General features: G+C 47.8%; 1 protein-coding gene across 3 annotated transcripts in view; it reads left to right on the top strand.

The window, feature by feature from the left end:
* Positions 1–18359, top strand: part of LOC115843494 (tubulin-specific chaperone cofactor E-like protein) — a 162100-nt gene that overhangs the window by 117712 nt on the left and 26029 nt on the right. For all 3 annotated transcript variants that reach the window (XR_009564977.1, XM_060304204.1, XM_030839536.2), the window contains 2 exons: positions 4455–5056; positions 12743–13304. Coding sequence is in view for 2 of the 3 variants with exons in the window: in XM_060304204.1 (XP_060160187.1) it covers positions 4455–5056; positions 12743–13304 (1164 nt within the window). In the remaining variant the exon portion in view is untranslated. The remainder of the gene's footprint in view (positions 1–4454; positions 5057–12742; positions 13305–18359) is intronic.

Genomic DNA, 18359 nt, shown 5'->3' on the forward strand with positions numbered 1-18359 from the left:
CCCTTGGTTATAGCTAGCAGAGGGGACACATCACGTCAAAGGACCGGAAATCTTTGTGATGGCTCAGTGGGCACCTTCTCTCTTGGCAAGGCAGGACCACATTCATTTCAGCACATGGTGATCAGTCAGGGTGCCTTTCCCGGAGTAGAGATTAGCCCCGCTCCCCAGGGCAAACCTGACAATGGTTCTTGAGAGAGACCCATGGGCCTGGTTGTTCATTTTGTGCCCAGAGTATCTGACCCCTCTCAGCAGTACTTATAGTAATGAGAATAATTGCTGGGAAGACGAGACATATAATCCCCTCGGTTCTGGGCGAGCCCAGGGGGAGGAGTAAATGGAAGGGTAGAAGGAGAAGTGGCTGAGGGCGGGACCCAGGCCTGGAGGCAGGATTGCCCCACCTGGACCACATCTCCCACCCCTTCCCCACCAAGAAGGTCGGCCCTCACGAAGACCAGTGCTACCACTGAGATTCCATCCTTTACATCTGGTTATGTCTCTTCCATTATATTTCTTCCTACCTAAGTTTGTTTATTTTTTTAACTTTTTATTTTGAAATAATTTTAAAGTTACAGAAGGATTACAAGAATATCTATATAGCTTTTACCCAGATGACCTGTTGTTAGCATTTTGCCCTGTTTGCTTTGTCATTCTCTCTCACTGACTCTCTGTTTGAAGGGAAGTTGCAGACATCATGCCCCTTTGCCCCTAAATACGTTAAGTGTATATTTCCTTAGAATCAAGACACTCCTTCACAGCACAGTACAGTTACTGAGTTTAGGAACTTTAACACTGATGCAATAACGTAATATCCACTTCAATTTTGCCCGTTGACCCAGTCGTGTCCTTTATGGCTTTCCCCCACCCCTCAGTGCAGATCTAGTCCGCGACCACATGGGGCATTTAGCTGTCATGTCTCTTTGGTCTCCTTAAGTCTGGAACAATTCCTTAGCCTCTTTGTCTCTTGTGATCTTGTCATGTTTAGATTACAGTCTCGCCCCTTGTGAAATAGAATGGCCCTCCCTTTGGATTTGGTGCTTCGCCATGGCTGGGTTCTGCTCTGCATCCCCCCCAGCCCCCTGCATAGGAGAGGCTTGTTTTCCACATGGTACCAGGTCCCATGTGGGGCACACTCTGTTCAGCCTCCTCTCACTGGTGATGGGCACGTTGATCCCCTGGTCAGGGGTTGTCAGATATCACCACTCTGTGTCGCTCCGTTTCTGTCTTGTGACTGGTGAGCAGTCTGTGGGGAAGTACTTTAAGACCACGCCGCGTGCCGCTTCTCATCACAGTCCCCCTCCTCGGCTTAGTGCCCGCTGAGGACTTTTGCTTGTACTGATCTCCAGCATGACGATTACATGCTGACAGTTTACAGCTCCAGCACTCTCTCCACTTGTACCCATCAGCAGATGTCATTTTACTGTAAGCAAGAGCCCTCCTATCTCTTCTGCCTGCCTGTCCCCTATCTATCATCCATCCACCCATCCATCCATCTATTTGTTTACCTCAATCATCTATCTATCTTATCAACATGGACACACAGATTCCTGTTTGTTTCAATGGTTTATGTTTCATATCACATTTGTTATTTTGGCATTAACAGTATGACAGATTTGGCCTGTGGGTGCCCCTTCCAGTTGCCTCCTACGTCCTTCGGATATGCCTCTGTCGTTTTCTTACTTTCTAGATTAACGAGATGCTTCACATCACCTCTTAACCTTCCCTACCCCAGCCTAGAATCAACCATCACTCCGAAAAATCATGATTCATTTTGGTGGGGAATGTTATTAGAAGCTATGGTCTGGGTGAGTCTTACCCATTGCTATTGGGGTATCCTTACCTTGCCTCTAAGCCTTTGCAATAGTAACATCTCAGACAGAGCTAAGAATATCCCCCCTGCCTCCCCCCCCCCACATATCGTTATTTAAAAATAATGCTCTGGTTTCTGAGCACCGGAAGTCCAGAGGAGCATATGGAATATCATCTCAGAGTTGGGCGGTTATATCCCTGGTGACCCTAGCCACACTGGGGAGGGATTAGTAACAGAGGCTGTGAATCTGCAGTGGAATTCTGGAAGCATGCTCTATTCATAAAGTCACCTAAAGGGAGGGAGGCTCCAAGGTTCCTACTGACCACCACATCTAGTGGGACCTTAGAATGCTTTCCCAAAGCCTTCTCTTTAACCCACTTCCCACATCCTCTTTTGCCCCACCTCTAGCTCGTCTAAACTGATCTCTGCCCCTGCTCCTGTACTCAACTTTCTAGTTACAGTTCATTCACATTACGGGATTACAGAGTCTGCCCCATACCAAATCCATTTTGTTGCCAGGCCGTGTCTGTGCCATGCTTTTAGACTATGAACTCCGACCCAGCAGGAAGTGTCTCTGGTTGGTTTTTTTGTACTGCGCGAAGCACAGCTTGGTGGCATGGCTCATACGAAGGACGTGTGGCGGGATGACAGTGATTTCCTCTTTTTCCGGGTGCGATGCCTGCTGAGAATCACTTCTCCCAATCCTTCATCGGGGCTTGAAGAGCTGGAGCAAACGCTCGTGCCTTTTTTAGAGAGAGACTTGTGGACGGAAGCAGCCACGTGGAGCATGGCTTCCTCGGGTGGAGGGCCAGGGCTCACACTTGATTAATCAAGTCTCTGGGTACTAAGGGGTTAATCTGGTCAGGGTTTTGCAGAGTGGGGATTGGATTGAGTGACAGCTGCAAATCAGGAACACAATCTTCTTTGGACCTGGGGAGAGGCAACCACTGCTTCTGTGTTCAGATATTTTTAACCAGCTCTCGCTGGCAGAGCCAGGCTGCCCAATTAAGTAATTTCAGAGGCATTTCAGGAGCCAGGGGAAGTTTTATTACTTCATGTCTGCATGTTCCAGACTTTCAGACACATTCAGACAACACGATAAGTCATAAAACGAGAGCCATTTAAATAAGTCATGTTATTTGCTATCACCATAAACCTGTAGTCAGTGTTATAACATTCATAATTTAGAGACAAATGTGAAAATCGCTCTATACAGACATATTTAATCAGTGCTGAACTAGCCTACAACTAGTCAGTGGAGGTGGAGACAGTCCTTTAGCCCAGAGGGAAAAAAGATTGGCTTTCAGTCCATAGGGCAGAGCTGTTGAGCTGGTACTTGTGGGCGGAACTATTATTGCCATGCAATTTCTCTACAGTGTCCTTTGTGTCCTTGGATTATAAAACCCTCTTAAGGAGTGATCGTATGCATAAGACCTAAAGAAAGCCTTAAAGGCAAGATCTTAAACTCCCAGGAGACGGTGACGACGTTCACAGATCTTTAGAGAACACAGACCTGTGGGTAGATTTCTTCTGTATCCCTGGGTTCATCCCGGCTCATGTCAAGTTTTGACAAACAAAAATAATAAAGAGACATGGGAAGTTACACGGAATTCCATGGTGAGCCGCATGCGCCGTTATTGTATGTGCTATGCTTACTGACGCACAGTCTTGATCTATCAAGGAAGGCTTCTGGGCAGAAGAGTGACTTGAAATGAAACTGGGAGGATGGGTAGGATTTGGCTGTGTGAAGGCCGTGCAGGAGGGGCAAAGGGTGTGAATAAAGGAGGTGGGCAGGACCATGTGCTGAGGTCAGTGAGGAGGTGGAAGGGGTCAGAGGACACCAGGAGCAGAGAGATGAAAGACACAGGGAAGGTCCAACGTGTAGAGTAGAAACACCTCCATGAAACCTATCTGTAATGGAGGGAAGTGTAAGAAGGGAAAGGGTGCAGTGTTTATTGAGACCCTACTGTGGGCTTGATATATTAGGTTATTAATCCTCAGAACAGCAGTCCTAGGTAAGTACTGTCCTTATTTAATAAGAGAAGAAACTGAAGCTCAGAGATGGTACCCACAGGTCTCTGCAGCCTCAGAGCACTTGTTCCTTCCAGAACTCTCTTTCTGGAGTCTTTTAGTCAGGAGACTCAGAGTCGGGAGATGCAGAGTCGAATCTCTCTCCAGTACTTATCAGCTGGATTAAGTCACTGAACTTCAGTTTCCTCACTTATAAGACAGGGGTGATATGACTGTCCTTACCATCCAGATTGTTGAGAAAATTACACTAAAATGCCTAGAACAGTGCCCGGTGTGCCACAGGTGCTCAGAACAGGCCCATCGTCTCAGAATCTTCTACTTGAAAAGCTAAGTGCACTAGAGGAGCACGTGAGTGAGGGGCTCGCTGAGCCCTGTGGATCACCCCGAATGAGGATGGCAGTGGTGCCGATCACATGGCATTTGCTGAGCTCACCGTGCTGGACAGATAAGTCACACGCAGCTTATATACCTGCACGCACACACGTGCACGCACACTGTGCACACAGCCATACATGCACACACATGCACACACCCATGCATACCAATGAGTGTACACAGACTCTGTCTCTGACCTCTGTCCCTTTCTCAATCCCATCTCCTCCTCGCCCACCCTCAGCTCTGGAATGCCCGGAGAACAGCCATTTCGAGGAGTGCATGATGTGTACAGAGACCTGTGAGACCCTGGCACTGGGCCCCATCTGTGTGGACAGCTGCTCCGAGGGGTGTCAGTGTGACGAGGGCTATGCCCTGCAAGGCAGCCAGTGCGTCCCCCGGAGCGAGTGTGGCTGCAACTTTGAGGGACACCAACTTGCCACCAATGAGACCTTCTGGGTGGACCTGGACTGCCAGATCTTCTGCTACTGCAATGGCACAGACAACAGCGTCCACTGTGAAAACATCCCCTGCAAGGGTGACGAGTACTGCATGGAGGAGGGCGGCCTCTACTACTGCCAGGCCCGCACCGACGCCTCCTGCATCGTCTCGGGCTACGGCCACTACCTGACCTTTGACGGCTACCCTTTTGACTTCCAGACCAGCTGCCCGCTCATCCTGTGCACCACAGGAAGCAGGCCGAGCTCAGACACGTTCCCCAAGTTCGTCGTCACAGCCAAGAACGAGGACCGGGACCCGTCGCTGGCCTTGTGGGTCAAGCAGGTGGACGTGACCGTGTTGGGCTACAGCATCGTGATTCACAGGGCCTACAAGCACACGGTGCTGGTGAGCGGTCACAGGCCAGACCCCAGGAGGGGAGCCGTGGGGATGTGAGGATAGGGGTCCCGGGTCAGCAAGTCAGGCTGCAGCTGAACCAGGCAGGTCCAGAATCCAAGGAAAAGCAGAGGATGTTAGAGCACAGAGGGGCCCTGGAGACTTCCCATCACTTTATCTTACAGATAAGGAAACAGGGCCCTCAGAGAGAAAAATACCCAAGTCACAGGCACCAAATTAGGAACAGAGCCAGCTCTAGGAATGGTGCCTTTCATATTGTAGCAGAGTGTGTTGGAGACGGCACAGACCTAGATGGAGTCCCAGCTTGGCTACACTGAGCGGCCTCAGACAGTCGCTGTGTGTATACGAGAACGTGCACCTAGCATGGACTAGGCGTCAGTAAGTGGTACTGCGCTCTAACCCACCTCCTTCCCTTAGCTGCGATCAAAATATTCGCCTCCTTGGGCCTCCTGCTGCCTCTTTCAGTCTCCCTTTCGCTCCCAGGGGACCTGGGAGTTCAGGAGTCTTGTCCACATCTGGAGCACCCTGGGGCTCCCTTGCAGTCTTCTTACTTTTCACTCCCTTGGCCATGAAGACAGGAGCAGGTAGGGGCTGAGGAGTTCCATGCATTCCGAGTCCAGCCTGAGGATGTCAGCCGCAGCCACAGGCTGGCCACCCCTCCCCCAAGGGCCCGCCCTGAGCAACACTTGGGACACCAGCAAGCCACTGCTTTAGCATTTTGGAGGAGCTGACTTAGGATGTCAACCTTTTAACACCATCCTCCCAGGTCTGCGGTGTAATTCATCTCTAAGGAGGTTCCTCTTCCTCTCATATACATTCCCTTTCAAATTCTGAGCTGTTAAAGACTTCCTTGGGCAACTCTGCTGATTTCTTTCCTTCCTTAGAATTTCCTTTAACCCCCTTCTCTGACAAAGAGAGGTTTCTGAGCTTCTTAAACTGTCCTCCCTTTCACGTTTACTGGAAAGTGTGCCTTCTTAGCATCTAAGATGGAAGTCTCACTATGAACCTTCTTCTTCCTTTTCTTGGGTATTTTACCCAAACTGCCATTGGTACCCTCTGTGTTTCACCTAACAGTTGGTTCCTCTATCATTTATGGCATTAATCATACTGTATTTTTCCATGATGTTCATGTCCAGCTCACTCAATATTCATAGTGGACTCCTTGAGGGCAGGAACCACACATAATCCATCTTTATGTTAAATGAATATACTGTGTGCTATGACACTCAGAGCATTTGTCAAATGAATGAAGGAGATAACATAATAAGCCCTTTCTTCCAAGGTTCCTACGACTTTCATTTTGCTGCTCGTCACTTCTTTAGCAATTTGAGAGATGAAATTGGCACCTGGACAGGTTAGGAGTGTATCAGATGCCTTGCTTTTAGCCACAGAAGGTTTCCAACAGATGTCCAGATAGTCAAAGTCGCTCTTTACAATCACTGCCCTCTCCTCCATTTTCATCAATTGTGTTAAAACAAACACATCAATCATTTTGTCCCTGTGGCTTCATCATATTTGCCCTTTGCTCCTTTGCTCCTCCTCTGACGTATTTCTGCCCTTAGATTTATAATTTTGGATATCGTTCCTTATCTCTGTGACATTCAACACATTTCCACCTTTCTACCTTTCATGTTTTTTTCTTCTTCTAAAATATAATCTGTTAACAGGCCCTGTCCCATCCAGTGTACTCTGAAAGCGTATTTTCTGCCTTGTGTTACACGCTGTCAAGGTTTAGGTATATAGATATCTGAGGCTACCCGTGTTTTCAGATATAGACACTGGACCTTCATGAGCACTTGTTCTTTTTCCTGCTCTCCCTTCTCTCCTCCCCAGTGGCTGAGTCTCTTCCCTCACCAGGTGTTTCCCTCCCTTTGGGTCAGCGCACCTTCCAGGCACGCGTCTCATGAGATGCACTCACGCCTAAAGTCAAGAGCCATGAGAACTACACAGCTGGTTTCTTCCTCCCACAAAGAAATGCGGAGGGAAGGGTCTATTGGTTCTTAGGGCTGCTGTCACAAAGCATCACAGACTAGGTGGCCTGAAACAGCAGAAACCTATTCTGTTACAGTCCTGGAGGCCAGGAGTCCTAAACCAAGGTGTCCTCAGGGCCATGCTCCCCCCGAGGTCCTAGGGGAACCTCTGTTCCAGGCTTTCCTCCAGCTTCTGGTGGTTGTAGGTGACCCTTGGCTTGTGGCAGCATAACTCCAGTCTCTGCCTCCGTATTTTCATGGCCTTCGTCCCTCTGTGCCAAATCTCTCTCTCCTTCTAAGGACACTAGTCATTGGATTGAGGGCCCACCCTTTCCCCGCATGATCTCATCTTAATGATTACATCTGCAAAGACCCTATTTCCAAATAAGGTCACGTTCACAGGTCCTGGGGGTTAAGACTTCAATATACCTTTTGGGGGGACACAATTCAATCTACAACAGGGAGTAATTAGAGAGTAATGGGCATGAAGGAGGAATTGATTAAAGGGGTGGGGGGACCCTTTCCAGGGCTCTTCTTTCTAGGTCACCAGATGTCCAAAATGCCCAAGCTGGGAATAGAGTGTACAGCTTTCAGATCTCTGACAGAAAGACCAAGTTCAGGATGCTTGAAGGTTCTTTTCTTCTGGGGCCTAGGGGATAGATTTAGCATTTACTTTGAATTATTAATATGCATTGCAGGATCTGCTTGTTCAATGATTTGCGTTTGTTTTTCCCATGATGTTATTATTAGTCACCATCTCTCCCTGAGAGAAGAATAACGGCCGTCATAATGACAGCGCGCGGTGGAGCGCCAGGCAAAACACAGCACAGAGCCCGGGTCACTGCTGGTGCTTGCAAAAACGGAGGTGACATGGAAGTGACTCCTTGGGACACCGGGTCCCTCTGTGATTCTGACCTTTCTCGGCATTAAGCAGTACTGAGGATGTGGGGAAACCCACCAAGCCGAGGGAAATTAGAAATAAATATGCTATGCTTATACCAGCCAGGGAGTAGGGGTGAGCGACAGAGGTGAGCCACTCCCGGGCACCGCAGAGCCCACGCCTCAGCCGTCCACAGCCCGAGCTCCATAGAGACGGCCTCTCTCCTCCATCTCCCTCAGGCTTCTGCACAGCCGGGTCCTGCATGGTCCAGGCCAAGGGGCAGGCTCTCAGGACCTTCCAGAGCTGGTGTTTTTCTCACTGATTGCCCACCCCGTGGCCATGAGAGAAGAGGGAAGCTTTGAGCATCACTCTGGCTCAGTTGCATCTGACGGGCTTGCATTGACAGGCTGTTCTGTGCCAAGCCCTTCGGGTAGAAACGTGAGTCAGAAACAGGCCTCTGTCCTAAGGGAACTCAGGGTCTAGTGGGAGAGACAGACGTGTTTGCAGGGAACGTCAGCGTGATGTGAAGTTCCAGAAAAATGTGACGTGCAGTGGGGAAGGGGGGTGTGTCATGAGAGAACAGGTTGCCTGAGCCGCCTGGGGGGATGGAGGGAAGGCTTCTGCAAGAGATGATCCAGACCTGAGCCCTGAAGGCATCCATTGGCCAGGCCGTGAAAGGGGCAGAGGGCGTCCTAGGACAAGGAAACGTCAGTGGAGATCCAGGGCGGGGGTGTGAAGGGGGCCTCAGAACAGCTGAAGAACAGCTGTAGCGGCAATCAAAGCCAGTTGTTTAAAGGAAAGCTCGCTACTGAAAAGCGAATATGTGGCCTTATTTCCAATACTTCAGTATTAGAAACACATTTCCCCCACCCATCCCCATGCCCTGCTCTCTTCCTCCTCTGCGCCGGCCTCTTCCATCCATCCTTATCCACCCCTCCCTTCCTCTGCCTCTCTCTTTCCCTCCGTTTCACAGGGACAGACAGGGCAGTGATGTAGGGGTGGAGGTCGCATTCCTGGGGCCTGAGAGACAGGGAGAAGCTGGGCAGGCCTGTCTGCGTCGAGGCCTTCCTTTCCCAGGTGCTCCTGGGCAGTGACAGGACTCGAAGGCCTTGAGCTGTAATCCAGGCACATGGCCTCTCCAAGGTATCGCCCCCTCCTTGACACCCAGTAGCCAGGAACAGAGAATGCGGAGAAACTCAGGAGGAAAAGCCAGCCAGCACGCGTGAGCCCTTGGGTGCTCAGGCTTTAGTTTATTCGTGCGAGTTGTCAAGGCTCGTGGGAGTCCCCACGGCCTCTGCTTCCCTCGGTGACTTTGCACACCTGAGCTCTCTGTCTCTGGGCCTCCCAGGTGAGAAAGTTATGCTCACCAGGCACGATCTCCCTCTTCCTCTTCCCCCCTCCATGCTGTCTCTGAAATGACCCATCACCACGCCCTCTTCACCTCCTGTCCTCTTTCCAGAGAACGAATTATCTCTTCCCCTCTCCATGGCCATGGCCACCTACACCATCCCTTTTTGGCCCTCTCAGCCTCTTGCCTGTCTCTCATCTCCTCCCCCTCCTGTGTCTTGGGCTTTTCTCTTCAACCCATAAACATATTCGTTCTAAGATAAACCTTGACCCCGATTCAATCCAATCCCTCTTCTAACCAATCCCTCTCCTCCCCTTTCCTACCAGACTCCCGGAGAGAGACATCTCTGCTTCCATATCCCCTGTTTGCCGTTTAACCTCTGCGACCTAGCCTCTGGTATCACCACGCTACTGAAGTTCTCTTACTAAGATCACTGGCGACTTCTTCTTTGAAAAATGAATGAGTCTTTTTCAGGCTTGATTTCATGGGACGTTACAGACGAGGCCCTCCGTGGTCCAGGCCCTCCCCGCCTCTCCATCTTCATCTCCCATCATCCCCGAGGTCACATTTTATGCTCCAGCATCATTCAATTGCTGTAATTCCTCATACTTATTAGGCATTTCCCCTCCTCTTGGCCTCAGCTCAGGCTACACCCTTTTCTTGGGATTCCCTTTTCTTCACTCTCATTCCTTCATTTTTTGTTGTTGTTTTGTTTTGTTTTTAATTTTTATTGAAATATAGTTGATTTACAATGTTGTGTTAGTTTCAGGGGTACAGTAAAGTGATTCAGTTATACATACATATATGTGTGTGTGTGTGTACATGTATATATACATACACATATATATATATAGTCTTTTTTTACATTTTCCCTTCCATTATAGGTTATTACAAGATATTGAGTAGAGTTTCCTGTGCTGTACAGTAGGTTCTTGTTGGTTATCTATTTTATATATAGTAGTGTTTATATTTTTTAAAATTTTTATTGGGGTATAGTTGCTTTACAATGTTGAGTTAGTTTCTGCTGTACAGCAAAGTGGATCAGTTATACATATACATATATCCACTCTTGTTTAGATTCTTTTGCCGTATAGACCATTCCAGAGTATTGAGTAGAGTTCCCCGTGCTCTGCAGCAGGTCCTTATTAGTTATCTAGTAGTGTGAGTTCCCCGTGCTCTACAGCAGGTCCTTATTAGTTATCCAGTAGTGTGAGTTCCCCGTGCTCTACAGCAGGTCCTTATTAGTTATCTAGTAGTGTGAGTTCCCCGTGCTCTACAGCAGGTCCTTATTAGTTATCTTGACTGGACAACATCACTCAGCCTTCAGGACCGGATGTGGGCACCATCCTCTGCGGGCATCCCTGATTCTGTCCCCAGGCTGAGTCTGGTGCCTGTGCATCTATTTATCTCTATCGTTGCTTTCATCAGATGATGTTATTATTACCTGTTTATGTACTTGTCTCTGCCACATGCCTGTGAGCTCCTAGGGAAAGAGCCCTATGCTTTATTCCAGCGTTGAGCACGATGCTTGGTGCACAGTAGTGCCAAACTGATGGCTCCTGGATGAATGAGTGAATTCTGCCTGGAGCAATATTCATAGGCAAGGAGATCGCTGAGTTGAAATTTGAAGGGTGAAAATTGCCCCAGAGAAAGAGAGGATGGGGGAAGGACACCATTGCTGTCTTAGGTTGGTTCCCTAGAGGCAGAGTCTGAGGTGGGGATTCCTGAAAGTGAGGGAAGAACCAAGGGCAGAGAGCTCAGCGAGGATGTGGTCTAAGTTGGACATCAGCCTGGGCCACCGGGAGCTCTGGTGCATGACGTGCGCACAGAGTTGGTCCCCCGTGTTGGTCAGTCATTGGCCGAGGGCTGCCCTTAGGTGGGGGTGGGGCTGGATGGGGGTGTCATAACCTCCTGGGCCAAGGGCCCCCCTTTTGGCCAAGGCCAGCTGCGAGTTATCGTTAACTCACAATCACAACTGCTAAGGATGGACACAGAAGGCACCACCACACTCCCAGCAAAGGAAACGGCACGTGGAAAGGGGCAGCTCGGTCCATCTGGGGAGCAGCAAAGTGCTGGGTATGGCTGGGGTGGAGGAAGTGAGTGGGTTGGGCCCGAGAGGCAGGGGCCAGCTCCTGGAGAGCCCTGTACCATGTGCTAAGCGTACCCCACATTTTATTCAAGCTATGCAGGGGGTTTTAAGTATTAATTAATTGCTTTCAATTGCATTAAAAAATATTGGAGAGGCAGTGATGAGTGGCTGGAGGAGGGGGGCAGTACCGGGGTAGGGAGACCAGTCGGGGGCATATTCAAGAGTCAAGGTGGAGGGTGATGAGAGTCTGAACTAAGGTGGTAGCAGTGGGGCTGGGGGCAGGGGTGTCAGATGGGAGAGAGATTAAGGAGGTCAGGAGCGGGGTTATTTCCTGGCGGGGAGCAATCTACGACTACCACCCTGTGGGCAGCCACCTTCTTCTTTCAGGAGGAAGCCCAGCTCTCCTCTTAGCCCTCACAACAGTCTGTTTTCCATCAAGCACTCACCCAGCCAAGGGCTGCAGGATTTGGCTCACCTGCATCAAAATGGTTCAAGGGCCGTGCAGTTCCGGAGTTTGACTTAAGGGATTTCCTTGTTTTCTGAATTTAAAATCTGCGGGAGGAAACCTGCATCCAGTGCCCTCTCCATTGTGCTGGGCGCCCAGCAGGGGGTGAGGGGAAGGTGGCCGTATAGATCAATAAAGTGTGGTCCCTGCCCTCAGGTTGCTCCTAACCGTGTAGTGGAGACAGAGGTGTAGACAGCCAGCTGTAATATAAGACAGATGCGATGTGTGCTTCAGTAGCAGGGTACACGTGCTTGATCTTGGCCAGAGGTGCAGGAGAACACGAGAGAAGTATAAGTAACATGTTCTGGTTGCCCAGACGAGGGAGTGATTCTTCCTGACCACCAGCTCCGAAAATCTTGCCTTATAGAAGAGCCGACATTTGAGCAGGGTCTGGGGGATGAGAAGGATATTGGCAGGTAAAGAACGGCATCCTAGGCAGAGGCACCTGCAAAATCAAGTCATTCCTCAGGAAAAAGAAGATCCTAGAGGAATTAATAAATTGGGGCTTGTCTAAGAGAAATCCACAGTAAAGCTGGAAATAGAAACACAAGAGTTTTAGGTTTGGGTATTTTAGTCTAAACTTTAATTGAATTCTTATTACCCTCTCATTACCTTGGAGAAAACAATTTGAACTCCTGGAGGGAATAATGCTATAAACAGAAGGCACTGAAATAAATAGGTATATTCGTGTACAAAGGATAGTCATTTAAGTGTTCAAATCCTAATAATAATAGTTGAGGGACAGAAACAACACTAAATGCAAAGATTTCATTCAACTGCTCCAACCCCCCGTGGGGCTGCCTCTCAGAGGCTAATCATTAGAAGAGCAGGGCGGGGCTGCCTGGGCCACCTGTATTGTCTGTGCCGACCCTCTTGCTCTTGCAGGTCAACAATGAACGGCTCTATCTGCCCCTGAAGTTGGGACAAGGGAAGATAAACATCTTTTCCTTTGGCTTCCATGTGGTGGTGGAAACTGACTTTGGCCTGAAGGTTGTGTATGATTGGAAGACCTTCCTGTCCATCACGGTCCCTCGGGGCATGCAGAACATCACCTACGGCCTGTGTGGCCGCTATAACGGCAACCCCGAAGATGACCTGGAGATGCCCATGGGTCTGCTGGCCTCCAGCGTCAATGAGTTTGGACAGAGCTGGGTGAAGAGGGACACCTTCTGCCAGGTTGGCTGTGGCGACCGCTGCCCTTCCTGTGCCAAAGTGGAAGGTTTCTCCAAAGTGCAGCAGCTCTGCAGCCTGATCCCCAACCAGAACGCAGGCTTCACCAAGTGTCACAGCAAGGTCAACCCCGCTTTCTTCTACAAGAACTGCCTGTTTGACTCTTGCATCGATGGCGGCGCCGTGCAGACCGCCTGCAGCTGGCTGCAGAACTACGCCAGCACGTGCCAGACGCAGGGGATCGCAGTGACCGGCTGGAGGAACTACACGTCCTGCTGTGAGTCCTTCCCGTTGTCTCTCCTTCCATCTTGATTGGTGTGGGCAGGCCGGTCATCCAGTACAAGTCAGAGCAAGCTGAGTGGGGCAATTTCAGGAAATGCACTTTGGAATTGAGTTTGTTACCTGAAACAAGAGATTGAACCTCCTGGAGCCTCCGTTTTCTTATCTGTAAAGTGGGGTTAATACCGCTTATTCCCTGTATTCCTCTGAGGACGAAATAAGATCACATACATAAAGCACAGAGCAGCACACATGGCCTTTGGGCTCAGCAAGGGCACAGTAAGATTCTAACAAAGGACGAATCGAGGGAAGAGTGAGTTAGTAGATTGCTTTGTTCTAGAACCTCATGGACCCATCATTAAGTGTACTGATAATTTATACACTTTCTCTTAGTGTGTTTTTCTATTTGATTCATATATGTCATATATCCGTCTCTGCGTTGATGAAATATAGCAGAATGTTAAAAGCATTGGAAAAAGAATTAGATACACCTAAAATTAACATTAATATTGCACATCAACTACATCTCAATGAAAAACAAGAGAAAGAGCTAGAGCTCCTGGATTCTAGCCTTGCTCTGTCCTTAAGGATCGGTGTGACTTTGAAGCATTTCACTTTTCCTCCCTGGTCCTTAGTTTCCCCCTGATAATGCTCTGCCTACACTCTTTATGCTACAGAAACGTCAGGAGGATCAAACTGGGTAACTGAAAGCCTAGCACACTCCATGCATGTTAAGTGGTATCGTTAACATTCGTGGCTCGCTTTGAGCCAAGCCCAGTGCTCCACACTTTATCAACATTTGTTCCTCCATAACCCAATTAGGGAGAAGCTGAGACTCAGAGGAGTTAAGTAATTTGCCTAAGGTCCTACTATCTCAGTGGCAAAGTCAGGGTTTGACCTTCCAGCCCCAAAGCTCCTGCCCTCAACTCATACGCTTCACAGTGGAATAATTTGTCTGCATTTAGCACATCACAATAGGAAAAGACGGGGAAGAGAAACCAGTATTGGTCTTTGGCCAATCTGCCTTGGTCTATTTTCCCATCTCAATCTCATTAGCTATAGCAAATTTCTTTTAGGCCTAACTGTATGAAAAAGGCTACGCATGGATGCTGAATGCAAAGAGCTCTAAATAAGTGATCCAGCAGGGGTCCCGGAGAGTAAACTCCCTTTTCATCCTGGGAAAGGGAGATTTGGATAAAAAACCAGAAACAGTGTTGTCGTTTAATGCTCACACAGTTCATTTACATCCCACATAACTGGATTCATGTCGATTGGGAGGACAGGGTGGGAGGAAGTGGGGGCGGGGGGAAAGATGCCATTTCAGCCATGCTCAGTCCCTGAGTGAGGGGCTGGGGGGAGCGATGCCAGTAGGAGTGACTGTCCAGACTAATTGGCCTCTGGTGACTTTAGTAAAATAAATATGCCTATAAAAACGTCAGGGTCTGGATAAATGTCTAGAGCTACTCTGGATTCACTGGGGTGAGCTCAGTGGGGCGAGAGAGCTTGCCTTCCTCTAAATCAGCACACCAGGCTGTAGACACAGGGGCCTAAAGATGGTGCAGGATGGGGAGACAGTTTTAGGGAGGAGACACTGCCTGCTGCCTCTTGAGACCTGCTACAGGGCGTTCCCTCTTTTCCTGTGGCCATGCCACGGCAACTGCACTGCTGTGTGGCGTGGCTGGGATGGGGAGCGAGGGGTAGTGTATGCCCACATCCATTGCCTCCAGCTGCAATGGGCAGGGAGACCGTAGGGAAGAACTGTTCTTAGAGGAGGCTAATTCCAGGAAGTCTCACCTTAATTTATGGATATCAATTTTTGTCACTCACAGGAAAGAAAAGGAAGCAAGTTCGTAAGCCCTTATGACCTTACCTTTGAGGAGGAAGGTCCCCTACTTCTATGCAGCTTGGACTCACGGGGCTGAAACTGGTGCAGGATGGGGAAACAGTTTGGGAAACGGATACCCTTCATAATGCATATAAAAACTATTTTTCTTGTCTGTCTGTCCCCTCCACCAGCAACTTTTCCTCTCCCCTCTTCAAAGTTCTGTCCAGACATCGGTTGCCTACTCTATACACCGTCACAGGGAGTTCCATCCAAGGCACTCAGAGCAGAGTCTGTCCTGCCTCACCCTTGGCCATGGGCCCCATCCGGGCCTAGATAGCTGCCTGCCAGCAAGGCCCAGGCCAAGCGTCCTTACCACGAGAGGGATAGACCTTCCCCCACCTTGGCATTTCAGGACAGGGGCCAAGATCCAAAAGAGAGCTCCTGAAGAGGTGGTGGTGGTGACTGGCAAAAAGAAAAGCTAAAATAAGAGAAAGAAATTATACTTTAAAGACGGCGTGTGGGTGGAGATTGGGGGGGCGGACACAGTTGGAGACAGCTTAGTTTTCCATTTTGAATTTCAGAACAGAGAAAAGCCGTGGGAGATGGAGTCCTAACTCAGCCAATTCAATCTGAGAGATCAGTGAACACAGGCTGCCTTGAATACAGTTGTTTGTAACCATATCTGACATGACGTTAATCTCTGAGAAGCAAGGGCAGAACAGCATCCCTCTGCCCACCCCCCGCTTCTACTAAGAATTAATCCATTTCAACACTCACATGTTGAGATATGAGAATGGTGTTTTCAGGAGAAAAAGGATTAAACCAGAACTGCCCGTTAAATGTACACTTTATTGGTAACAAGGTAGAATGCTGTTGTTTTTCAATGATATTGGCTGTTCCTATCAATGGGATAATTTATTACTCAATTACCTTCTTTGCAAATGCATTGGAAAACTCCTTCACCCAAGTTGAACAAACAGACTTGGGGCGGGGTGGGGGGAAAGGGAGGCCGATTGTCTTAATTACTAACCCATCCTTAAAATTCTTTCAGCTGAATTTGTCATTCTTTCAGTCCCTTAATGGGGGACTTAAAGTAGAGCACTGGGTGGTGAGGGTACGGTAAGAGAAGCAAATAACAAACGCATAGCAGGTATTTAGGTCCGCCCGCGTGCCAGGCACTATCCTAAGTGCGATATGAGTCCTCACTCATTGACTCCTGTAACTTTACAGCAACCCTGTAAGGTAGGCACCATTAATAGTCCCATTTTCTAGAGGAAGAAACTGAAGCTCAGAGTGATTCAGTGACTTTCCCAAGGCAGGTGGCTCGGGTAAGTTGGAAAGTACCTCCAGAGACAGTGCTCTCCCCCTGTGCAGTGCTGCTTCTCTTACCCTGGTCAGGCCAGGAGGCCCTGAGGAGCTGGGGAGCCTGCAGGTACTGCAGAGGGTGTACAGCTCTGTAGGATCAGGTCTGTGAAGGCATCTCCCAACCTCAGTGGGCCATCGTGAGAATTAACTGTGATGATGTCTCATAAACCAGGCCACCTGGTGCCTGACATCTGGTACGTGGTCAGCCAAGTTTGAGTATCATTATCATTTTCTCTTTTATCAGAGGCAGCTTTTGCTACTTCAGAGTCCTGGGTCCAAAGTCTGGTAATTAGGGGGTTTCTTATATATTTCTCTGCAAACTCAATAAATTCTAGTGGAACAACTTTTAAAAATTCCTATTACTATTACGACAACTGCTCCTACTGTTAATAACAGAAGCTTTCATTGAAGTACCAGGCACTGTACCAGAAGCTTTGCAAAATCGCATTTCATTTTATCTTTACTACTTGTTATCCCCATTTTACAGATGAGGAAGCAGAGGTTTAGTGAGAGTAAGTAACCTGCCCAAGGTGACACTGCTAGTTAGTTGCAAAGCCAGGGCTCAAACAAGGTCAATTCTATTGCATTGCTGCATTGCTCCTCAGAGGGACCCACACATCCTACCCACCTTGGGCACAAAGGCTACATCAGTCCACTGGCCACAGCAAGAGACACATTCGTGACCGTGTTAGAAATCCAGGTGTAGAGGCATCATCACTCTCAGCTCTTAGTACTTCATTTGGGTGGAGAAAATCAGAATTAGGAATTTGGAAGTTTGTTTTCAAGAATCAAATATTTATTAACCACCTGTCATGTTCTCAGCACTATTTTGAGGGCCCTGGAAGAATCAGAAGTGTAAAATAATGAGTTTATTGTCTAGTTGGAGAAATAGGACCAGCATACTTGAAACAACAGTGGACATCTCTAAATCGATAGTATATCTTCCCAGATATTAAAATGTATTGTAGAGTTTCAGTAATTAAAACAAGTCAATACCGGCACATTCCCAGAAAGACCAACCAGTGGACTGATGAGAAAGTCCAGAAACAGGCTCAAACACTAAAGAGAAATTAGTATATAGTAAAGCTGGCATTTCAGATCACTGGGGGGAAAGGTACTATTCAATAAGGGACAAACTAGCAGGCAGAAAACTATTTAAACACTTCCTTCATTTCCTCAATCAAAAATAAAGTCTGGGGGGGTAGTGGTGGGATGAATTGGGAGATTGGGATTGACATGTATGCACTAATATGTATAAAATACATAACTGATAAGAACCTGCTGTATAAAAAATTAATTAATTTAATTAAAAAGAAAAGGGAATGAAAAAAAATAAAGTCCAGACAGAACCAAGATTAAACATAGAAATTTAAGTTATAAAACTACTAGAAGAAAAACAAAGGAGTCTTTTTGGTAATCTTGCAGTAGAGAGGGACTTTCTAAGCAAAATGACCAAAGCCATAAGGGAAAACCTGATAAATTTGATTACTTAAAATTTTAAATTTCTACGTGGCAAAAACATAATCAAAGCCACAAACATACCAAAAAAAAAAAAAAAAGAAGAAGACGCAAAGTCAAAAGACAAATGATAAATATTTTTAACACATGACAGACAAAAGTCTATTTTTAATTTATAAAGAGCTTTTACAATTCAATAAGAAAAAAATTCAACCAACACAAAATGTGCAAAGGATGTGAAAAGGCAGTTCACAGGAAAGACATACAAATGGATTACAAACAAATGAAAAGACAGTCAACCTCACAAAGAATGCAAATGAAATAAGGACATAGCAGATATGGCATTAAAATTGTTTTATTGTGGTAATATAGACGTAAAATTTACTATGTTAACCATTTTTAAGT

The sequence above is a fragment of the Globicephala melas genome, chromosome 8, assembly GCF_963455315.2.
Source record: "Globicephala melas chromosome 8, mGloMel1.2, whole genome shotgun sequence".
Taxonomy (NCBI): Eukaryota; Metazoa; Chordata; class Mammalia; order Artiodactyla; family Delphinidae; genus Globicephala; species Globicephala melas.